General features: G+C 37.6%; 1 protein-coding gene across 1 annotated transcript; it reads right to left on the minus strand.

The window, feature by feature from the left end:
• Nucleotides 1–1525: 1525 nt before the first annotated feature.
• LOC112283308 (cation/H(+) antiporter 18) lies at nt 1526–7206 on the minus strand. Its single transcript, XM_024521852.3, has 8 exons — nt 6067–7206; nt 5658–5829; nt 5268–5481; nt 4737–5073; nt 4452–4562; nt 4051–4223; nt 3530–3877; nt 1526–3325 (listed from the first exon to the last, which is right to left on the minus strand). The coding sequence occupies exons 1-8, from the start codon at nt 6239–6241 to the stop codon at nt 2189–2191; spliced, it is 2667 nt and encodes an 888-aa protein (XP_024377620.1). The 5' UTR covers nt 6242–7206; the 3' UTR covers nt 1526–2188.
• Between the last annotated feature and the right edge of the window lie 3956 nt (nt 7207–11162).

Here is an 11162-nt window from a genome sequence, read left to right on the forward strand (position 1 = left end):
CTAAAAATATTTGAATGTTTCAAATGCCTCGAACTTTGTTTTCAAAAAATATGTCTATGTCTTGTTTTTTAAATCATCTGTAAAAATCTTAAAATATATTAAATCTAAAAGTAATGGCAATGGCAAGGAACCATAAAAATCTCAATGTATTAACTTATTTCTCTATAGTGCTCTAGTAAGAGTGACCTTGGATGCATTTGCTTTACTTTGATTTCTTTCTATGCATGGCTAATCTTGAATCTAAAAATAAAGAAATTCCTTCACTCCCTCCTTCATCTCATATAGTATTTTGTAATTCACATGTCCTAGAAAACTATGCAAAATATCAATTTAGGCTTCTTTATCTATTATTCAAATTAATTTATCTATTGTGTTAGATTCTAATATGTAAAATCCATTGGTAGAATTCCTAGTACCTTATTAGAACTTGAGTAGTATCACTTGTATTAACTATTTGATAATAAGTAGATTCAAATAGTATAATGCATCCTTAATTAATGATGCTTCCAAAAAACATCAAGTTTTTAGTGATATTTGGGACATACAAAATATTGTGTATTTTCTTTATTTCACCATTGCAAGAAGAAAAAAAAATACATTATCCTTCTCCATAATTAAGTGGATTTATCCATCAAGAAATCTTACATTAAAAAGGCCTATATTTCTTGTATCAACTATCTTAGAAGCATTACTTGTGACATGCTTGGTTGCTTCTAAATTTAAATATTAACTATTGTCACTTTCTTGAATATCTATAAACATCATTGCCACTTTAAACATGTTTGAAGCTCTTAAAACCTCTTATTACTTTTGCACTTCTTAAATTGTGTTGACCATTGGTTTATATTCTTATCTACAAAATCCATTTTGGTTGAATTTGTCATAGTGGCAATACGAGCATTTTCTAGAGTAGCATCCCTATTCTCTACATAGATTACAGTTGCCTGTTTTGACCTTTTTTAAAAAATTTGGTGCCTTCATCTAGTTAATATTGAATATTGGGCCTCTCCTTCATGCCATTAATAGTGGCTTTACTTTTTTATAGAAGGTACCAAAATATCTTCTAGCTTTGGTGATTTAAAAAGCTTCAACTTAAAAATTGTCGTCATATCTTTGAGCTTCATTAAGTAACGGCTTACCACACAAGCATTCAAAATTTGTAAGGCCATGTTGACACATGATGGCCTGAACAAAGAGATTGTAACTCTTTAATTCTATAGTTTGAAGAATCTTCTAATTTATTGGACTTTGTAATATTATACAAGTTATTCATCATGTTTCTATTGACTAAAGACTAATTTCTTTGTTCAATAGCTCCTATCCAAATTCTAATTATGTCTTATATTGTTCCTTGCACGAGCTCCTTCAATTTCTTTGTTCAAGGATTATAATACGGTTCAACTTTGCTGCTCAACAAACTTTTATTTTAGTCTTTGTTTAGCCTTTTTCACAATCTTTGGTCCTCCAACTCCACTCTCTAGTTTGTACTATTAAATGATTTGCTTTGATACCATGTTGAACCAAATCAATATACAAGGACTCATAATAGAGCATATATTTTAGATGATAACATTATACATGTTATATGCTTTTATACATGCATGTCTATCTAGCAAGACCACTCGTATTGGTAAAGACGTTTATGGGAGATTACTGGGCAACAGTAATCCTAGAGACTTCCTACTTGGCCTTCCTATTTATTTGCCTAAAAGGCAGTCTTCGAAGTGGCTCAATAAAGTCACTAGTTATCTAGAGAGAAGAATAAAGTTTACAATGTGAATAAAATGTTCCAAAAGTATGTAATCCACACTGTTGTTACATCGTAGTGTACCTGGTCTATAGCAATGGGAGTGCAAGCTACATTATAGTTTCTTCAGAGAAATGTACCTTAAACAGTAAAGAATCTGTTGGTCTCGTGGAAAGTACAACATCCGGAGGTCCTAGATCTCTATGCTTCAGCAACAACATCGCCGAATAGCCCCTTGGTGCACATTGCTCAACTCTTACCTCTTTTGATACATATTATACAGAAAAACCTCACACCGGGGCTTGTGATTGCCAAGTTGTGGAGTGCCCTATTAATCTACAATAGTTTTGGTCGACCTGAATACCAGTCTTCGCTATAGAATGCGCTTCAATCACCTGCAGTCTCCGATGCATCGGCATCACTGGAAGAGCTCGACACTGCTCAAGCAGAGATGTGCTGCTTGACCACTAGCAAAGATGTGTGCATATGAAGATGTTTGGACACCAAATAATTACCCAGTGGGCCAAGGCCATAATCCTCAACTGGAATGAAGTCACCTGACTGCTTGATCGTACTATGTTCATGCAAGTGCAGTCCAGTAATTATCAGTCCATTCGGTTCTGCAGATTTCACTGTGTCGAGCACAGATTTTTTCAGGTTCTGCGTCTCGACCACTCGTAGTGTCAAGTTTCTGCAGGAGACCTCTGACTGAAGCTCCTCTACGGCGGTTGTAGGCGGGCCCTGGCCAGTTTCTAAGGATGCGTTGTTCATTGGACGATTGCGGAACTCTTTTCTGGCAGCTGTTGCAGCGGCCAGAATGGGAGCCAAAGCTTGTACATTCATGTCTCTTTCCTTTTGCAACAGGATGTCGTCCACAAGGACATGAGTTTCTCCATCTGGTTGTGTTTCAGTTGCATCTGTCACGTCCATCTTCCCAGATGATTCCGGCGAGAGGTCATTCTGCTTCGCTCTCCCACACTCCTTTGTCTTCACCCATGGTGCTGCGAAAAAATCCACCACATCACGAGCTACATGTTTCAAAGCACTCCATCCTCTTTTTGCAGCTGATTCAGTTTGCAGATGAGACTTCAATGTGCGACTTGAAACTCGTCGGATGCTGCACAAGTGATTTCGTTTAGGATCTTGAACCACGAACTGGATCACTGTGAGTTTGACGCCATCATTCTTCAACATACGGCGTCCTAGCATTAGGGATTCGCGATCATCTGGGCCTCCGAAGAAAAGCACTAGTATGTGCTGACAACTTCCAGGGGTAGTAGCTGCGTGATCGCCGAATCCATTGTCAACCAACAGGCCCACAGAGCAAGGAGGGTCCTGGAACACCTTCATGTTCACTTCCTTTAGACCTGAGGCTACTGTTTCAAAATTCTTATCAAATCGTCGACGCCTGTGAAATGGCAGTAACAAAAAATTCACCCTGTTGGAATATGCAGCGTTACAGACATCTATATGCATGTTGTGGAAGGCGCTGATGGCCACTTCAGTTTTAACTTTCACTTTGGTGAGTTGTGAAGACTTCTGAAATGCAACTTCAATTGCGTCCAATTCTGTATTTCCCTGAACTCGCAGATCAAATTCAATTGGTGTCACCCACTTTGAGTCTCCCAAAGTTTCCCCTAGAAAGATTCTACTAAGGCATCTAAACTCATTAGGTTCCTTTGCAGCTGTAATTGCAGCATGATTTGTCAAACGAATCTAACTCCTATTTTCTTGCAGACATGCCTACCCATAGTGCTACTGCGATATGGTATAGTGCATCACCTCGTTCCCAGCACCGTCTTCGCTTTCTCGCTTGGAAAATTTGGACATCTGGATTGTAGATAAACGTTCCGAATACTCCACCAGGTGAAGCACATATGCCCGGAAATTTTTGTAATCTTCACCACCTGTAATTTCAGCCATTTTCATCATGGAGTTTATGTTCCACGATCCAAGGAGACAGAACAGCATACGTAGTTCGTCCCTATCATCGCCTGAGTTGATGGTCCGCCTTTTATATGGTGGAATATCACAGGCTGGTTTATAAAGCCACATAACCACTGGAGTTGTTATGAAGGTGGTCGTAATAGTCATGATCACCATTATCGCAAACAATTCTTCGTTTAAAACCTGCATTCGTTGCGTTACCCAGAATGTTAGTTCTCAAAAGAATGTTTTCTTGTGCTTGATTGCGTGGTAGTGCAACAAGCAAAGGTCTTGCACACCCCCATGCTCCATCACCCTTACCTTAAAGCTGCAGGAATGTGAAAAGTGCAGTCTCAGTGAGGACTCAGCGATCTTACCCCTTTCGAAAGACCAATGTTGAGGATAATCAGTTCAACGAGACCTTTGGTGTTCATTAGAAAGCCAAGGGCAATGGCCTTGCGGCTCCCTACACCCCAAACCTTGGCTACAATGAACGTGCCCAGCACCTTTCCGACGCATGCTGACGCTATCACCAGGAAGAGAATCAAAACTGCACAAGTACCAATTTTTAGACGTTCCGTCAAGAACCATCCAATCCTGTTTCTATTGTGTGTGTAAGTAAATATCTATCAAACTGCATATTCCCTTTTCTCTCTTGAAGTAACTGAGGCACTAAAAACCTGGATGCACAGACTCCACAGATCATTTGCCTGCAGATCAAGAGAACTGAAGCCCTTTGGATGTGATCATTGTCGTTTTCCTAATGAAGAGTTCATACCTGCAGTTCCATTGTTGATGGCAGAGAGGTGAGTCTTAAGTCCAGATGCTGCGAAGTATAGGGGCAAGAAAAGGACACTCACGTAGTCTTCAACTTTCTCAATCAGTATCGCTGCACACCATGAATATTCAAGTGAATAAGTCGTACTCCTCTATGGCATGGTGATCAAATCACAATTTATCCTCCTTTTATCAAAGTTCTGCGATTGCATTAGTTAGTGAAGGTTGGAAATGGAAATTTGCTTGAACTGTGATGTTTAAGGTGAGGACATCAGGGGTGAATCACCTGTAAACGGACCATCCTTTGGGATAATAAGGCCGCAGATGAAGGCTCCAAATATGACATGTATACCAATCAAATCAGTGATGAACGCTGCTCCGAGTACAAGCATTAAAGTCATTGCGATGACTGATTCTGTTGCAGGCTCACTGTGGTGAGCCAGTGCGTACGTGATCGGCGAAATTACAAGTAACATGAAGACAATAAACACTGTGCCCAGGAGAAGTACCCAAAGTGCGACCAGTGGATCTGACCCTGAACTCGTAATGGCTACTGCCAGAGCCAGAAGGACCCAAGCAACAACATCATTAATCGCTGCTGCAGCCATGGCCATTTGGCCAATCTGCAATATTTCACAACTGGGTGAGTAGGCTTATAGAAATTAAAAAGTAGTAGCTGATTCCAATTACTGTAAACAGCTACCGGGTGATCGATCTCAAATTCAGAGTGCTAGAAGTTAATGCAGGATTCAACAGTGCAGATGACATCACTAGGTTGCCGCAACATCTGTGAGGGTGAGATGGGACTGAGTTATACGTCGGTGTGAAGAAGTTTTCGCTCTGTGAGAATGCGAGCGAGAACGGGAAAGGCAGTAACGGAGAGCGCCACGCCAAGAAACAACACGAAGGCTCCGAAATTGGGATGATGAAGAGAATTCTGAAGTTTGAATATGATGAAAGCAGCTACTGCCCCCAGACCAAACGGGAGGATTATGCCTGCTGCTGACAGCCATAGTGTCATTACTCCCGACCTGTGGAACAAGCATTGTGCAAATCGAAAATTTATGAATGTAGTTACGAGATCAAAGATAGAATGCATGATTTCAGCCATTCCTCAACCCTGCTTCACCTTGTTACAGGCTCGAAAAAGAACTTTGAATAAGGCTTATAGAAACTGAAATGAGACGGGTCTGGCTCTCTTCGCTACCTGCGAATCTGTTTGGTGTCCAATTCCAATCCCACTAGGAAGAGGAAGAAGATGAGACCCACTTCTGCTACGGTTTCCAGCACGGGCAACGAGCTTTCGGGAAAGATATTTTTCGTGAAACCTGGGATATGCCCGAAGGCTGTCGGCCCCAACAAAATGCCTCCCAAAATTTCTGCACAAGTGATGCGAACAGTGTAAAACTAAACTGTACGCAATCATAGATGATGAGAGTCTTCGCAATTATCAGTTTTCACCGTCTCTTCCTCCCACTGTCCTCAACGAGTGATGAGTAGCCACACCTACAGTCATATCTTTCGCTCACACCTCTGAGCTCAAGAGAAAAGGATAGATTGGCAGAGAAATTTCGAAATTTGACTGAAATGAGAGTATGTTCACGGCAAGAGTTTACCTGCGACAACGCGAGGTTGCTTCAAAGGGCGCAATAAGACCGCGACACAGCGAGAGACGGTGATGATGACCATAACTTGAATAATGAGCAGAGGCAAAGTGTGGTGCAAAGGATTGTCTCCTGCCACTACCCCACTAGACGTTACGGAAACATCAGTCACGTTCTCCGATGCCATCACGTTAAGATTGGATGTTGAGGAAACCAATTCTCCAAGTGTATCCGAAGGCAACTTGTTAGATGCTCTGGCGGGCTCGCACCAGTTTCAAGGTATGGAGAGATTTTGTCCTGAATACTGTGATTATCAGAGCTGCATTATCAATAAGCAGCTCTGTTAATGGCCACAACCAAGCACATTGAGTAGTGGTGTGACCAAAAACTGCAAGGACGCATTACTATGATCCCCCTGTCTAGTCACTGGGCGGAATAGCAGTATGCAGCACAATCTCCTCTTTAAGGGTGTGCTCCGTGCACATGGAGCTGTAACTTCGTACCAGATACAGCAGCAGAATGGAGGGTCCTGAATCAGAGACTCATGAGGCAAACTGCAATCATGTTTGTTCCATGATTACGCTCGAAAAGCATGAAGAGAAACCATTTGCAAATTTTGATTTACGGAAAGTGGGAGAAAAATCTCAGAATCGGTCAATTTGACTGAAATGAGACAACCACGCCCAACCGCGTCACTCTAACAGATGGCCCAGAGTTTGTCAGGAGGATTTTGCACTGGTCACTCAAATGTCAGGTAGGTTCCGAGTTCATGACACACGAATTCGAGCTGCCTTCACTAGTGAGGTACTTCGACTGATGCAATCTTATGTTGGCGTGGTTCAACTGGTAACGAATCCTAGTCCACCGGGACAAACCATCTCGAAGCATTGATCTTCACTAGATCGTCGAAACTCGTGTGTATCCCTAATCAATTGGAATGCACTGTGCAGGTGACCGACAGGCTACACTTGCAAGGCTCATAGGCCATGAAGTATAGAAGCGCCTAATTGGGGTATCACGACCTAGAAGGCACGATCTTTCAATTTCTCGCCGTCAGTTAGTGTGATCTGGACTCGACAAAACTCTGCTAAACTACGAAACATGTGTCAGGAGTTCGTAGAGTGGACATAATCTGCGCAGGATTTGAGGGACTCAATCAACTGTGAACTATCCTTGCATGCCCAGCTCTTTTAATGCCCACTTTGTCTCTCCACAGACCAGCCTCACCCCCTATGCGACGTTACTAATCATTGCATAGGGTTGATGAACAAAATCCATGAAAAATTGTGCGGTGGCAAGCTAACATCGGATGGTAAAGTATCAGCAAATTAGAACACGCGAGCCATTGGAATTAATGTACAAAGTGCAGCCCAGTATAGATCGGAAACGGCACTGAGTGTTTGTTAGCAATCAGTCAAGTAGGTGGAAGGAAATGTGCTCATGAGACGCTGGAAATGCAGCGCAGATGGGGGTTACCCATGTGAATCAGGCAGGAAAATTAGATACTCTGGGTCCAAATATTTCCCTGTCACGGAATATTGTTTCCCCTCCCATGTGGTTCTCATTCGGGATTTCGTCCTGTGGCTAGACGCTGAGTTTACTACAAGGAAGAAGTCCACTCTGGATTGTCGAGTGCTAGTATCCCAGCTCTCGCCACCCACTGCTTTTTGAAGGACAAGGAGGTTGGTATTTTCGTCAGAAACCTACAGACAAATAGAATATTGATTTATTTCCGTGGACGTGCTCTGGACAGCATCGGTCCATGCCAACAATTCTTGCGGTGCGATTCCTTCCAGCCTCATGATTCTTCCCCTGGAAAGTTGATCGTCAATCTCACAGCACGTCATTGCAGAGTTCCGAGGCACTAATTCGTCAAACTATTGCACCTGGGCTGTTCAAACAATTCCATTTTGACTGCTTATCGTGTCTCCATCTTGTCTCGTGGTGTCTTCCGGTGTCTAGTAAATTGATGAATCTAAACTGGGTTCATAAAGTCCAATTATTGTTACAACATATAACACGAAACTCAAGCCGTGGAGAGCCTTTCTAAAGGTTCCACAAAAAAGAAAAAAAGTTACATGAATATCATGAAGCTGGGTTGTACGACGTCTGCTCAGGGTAACATTTCTCATGGACAAGTCACAACTACGAGCACATAGAAATGAAATTAGATAGCTAATTGAACACACAAGAATTGGTAGCAACTATTATAATATCATTGTTGGTATTTCCTTATTATAAACTCAAAAGGAATGACGTGAGACAGGATGGTGACACCCAACTTTCGCAACACCATGGAAGGCAAAGTCATCAAAACATTCTGTTTGCCTATCATCAAAAGCAAAGCCACTTAATATATATACAATTGTACTGGAACTGACACCCTGTCAGTAAAGAAAGAAAAAAAAAAACAAAAGTGTATGTGGCATTACATGAGTAGTGTAATGGGCAACCGTGGGAGCTCTGAAGCACTGCGTTGCCTAAAAACTTAAGCTGCCCAATCAAAACTGAGCCTGCTCTTCGTGGAAGAAGGCTGGAATTTCCAAGCCTTGGACAGGGCCATAAGCAAAGCTAGAACTTAGTGGCCTGCCTCCATCCAGCTCTCGAGTGGGTGAGGTTTGCAACGACAAGAGGTTTGTGGGCGGATGCCAATTCCATGCAAAGGAATTTGTGCCAATCACAAACCAAGTGTTGGCATTGTTCACGCTCTCCAGGTAAGTGTCTCTTTGTAGAGGGCAAGGAAGGAAGGACAGCCTCTCTGGCTGTGGTGGAGAATGCCACCCTTCATTTTCACCCTTCTTACAAAAAAAAATAAAAAATAAAAAATAAAAAACACACACACACACAAGGTTAGTGCTGTTTCGCTTCCATGAACTAGTGCAGATAAATAGAACTTTCAAGCACAAAAAATATATACATATACATATATATATAAAACATAAAAACGCTTTGAAATTCTACTCTCTTGCTATGTGACCTGTTCTTATCGAGTATTACATTTCTTCATCCAACATTCAATATCGAGAAATTTTTACCCTACCATAATCACTGAAAGTTGACAGTCTTTTATGAAAGGCCATTCTTGAGAATGTGAAGTGTAAAATACTTAGCAAAGAAAATGTTCTTGAACTGATTGTTTGATTTATCTTTGGATTTCTTCCGTACAAATTATCTCTTCTTTTTCTGTATTTATATAAGAATCCTTTCATTGTGGGACCAATAAAAGGATCAAATAAAGAAGATGTGTTTATCTTAGACACAGATTAAAAAAGCAACGTCTATGATTGCTACAATCCAACAAAACAAACACCAAGAACCAATAAAAGCAAAAATCCAATAAGATATAATGAAAATGAGTAAATCCCTTGATAACTAGAAAATAAGCAAGACAAACACCCAAAAGGATAATTATTAATGGGAAGGAAATACTAATGAATGACTTCTTGATAGCTACAATCAAATAATGAATTATTAACAAACTATATTTTAATAAATTTAAATTAATAAAATAATTAAAAAATATTAAAAAATAAATAAATAAATTTAAAATTAAATAAATTTTTACAAGAAATTATATTTTAATAATAATAATAATTTTGATTAATTATTAATAAATTTATTAAATCAAAAGCTAGAAATATCTAATCATAGATAATAACTATAATTGGAAAAAATAGTATTGTTTGAATAGATAAATGTATTATTTTATAATAACAAAAACTTTATAGATAGTATAAAAATTATTCAAGTGCATTATTGATAATACTTTTGTATTTAAAGTATTTTTTTACTACTTATTTTAGTAAGAAAAAATTAAATCATTAAAACTATTCTAAAAAACTTTGAATCTTCAACCTAAAAGGATATCAAGGAAAAGACTATAATTCTAATAAATTATTAATAATAAAGATATTGGCTAAATTCTTATACAAATAGCATATATAGAATATAAATATTTTTTTATATTGATTGACTAATTTATTATTATTAAAATTTAATTAAAGAAATTTAAAGTTAGAAGACTTGTAATAAAACCAATCAAAATAAATTACTATTTTTTACTAGAAATATTATTATAAAATTCTAATTTGTTAAAAAAAACAAATATCACCAAATCATACAAATTCTTTAACAAGAATATCCATAATAACCAACCATTTGTTTTTTAGAAGATATTCAAATGATAAATATTTTATAAAAATTAGGCTACCACGAATAAATTAAAAAAAAAAAAAAAAAAAAAAAAAAAAAAAAAAATCAATTAAAATTATTTTACAATTATGTTACCAATGAAATTAATTAGAGAAGCTATATATATATATATATATATATATATATATATATATACTTACAATAAATTTTGTTGTAATGAAAATACCATTTTTATTTCTAATAAAAGAATATACATATATACCATTAAAAACATTATATTAATTAGATTTCAAATATAAATCATTAGAGGTTTTGATTATATAAGAAATGTTGGATAGATAATAGAAGTAAATCAAAAGCAAGTAAGTATCAAATCAAATAAGGCAAGTAATTGAATATGAATTTGAGAATCATTGTATACACATATGTTGTTATTGTATTTACTTGCAGCAACTAGCAACTGGTATTTAATGACAAGCAATGACAACAATTTGCAGTATTTTATATTAAGAATTATCATATAAAAGCAACAACCAATAATATTTTGTACCTAGGAGTACCAAGTAGTAGTATTGCTAGTAGCATAAGATGGCAAATAATATCATAAGGCATAAAAAAAATTCCAATAAAAATATTTTAATCAAATAATAAAAAAATAAGTTTAAAAATTAAAATTAGATTAAATATTTCTCCATAATGGTTAAAATGAATAAAATGAGATAAAATTATGAATTATTCAAGGATGTGGATCATTTCTAAATTTATCGTAATATAGATATTTAAAATATATATATAATTTTAAGAGATCAAACTTAATATAGTTTGTGAACAACCTATTTTATTTAAGAAAATTCGTCTCACAAAATTGAATAATTATATTATGTTTCTATTGAAATATCTTTTTACACACTTATATAATTTAAAGTTTATTATTTGTTTATATATTATCATATATA

Source organism: Physcomitrium patens, chromosome 6 (assembly GCF_059467195.1).
Source record: "Physcomitrium patens ecotype Gransden chromosome 6, ASM5946719v1, whole genome shotgun sequence".
Lineage (NCBI taxonomy): Eukaryota > Viridiplantae > Streptophyta > Bryopsida > Funariales > Funariaceae > Physcomitrium > Physcomitrium patens.

Excerpts from the sequence above, each read along its gene's own strand:
- LOC112283308 (XM_024521852.3), bottom strand. The coding sequence starts at position 6,241 with ATGGCATCGGAGAACGTGACTGATGTTTCCGTAACGTCTAGTGGGGTA. Across the intron at positions 5,074-5,267 it reads GAAAACTTCTTCACACCGAC|ATTGGCCAAATGGCCATGGC; the intron begins GTATAACTCAGT and ends GAAATATTGCAG. Across the intron at positions 3,878-4,050 it reads ACATTGGTCTTTCGAAAGGG|GTTTTAAACGAAGAATTGTT; the intron begins GTAAGATCGCTG and ends CAACGAATGCAG.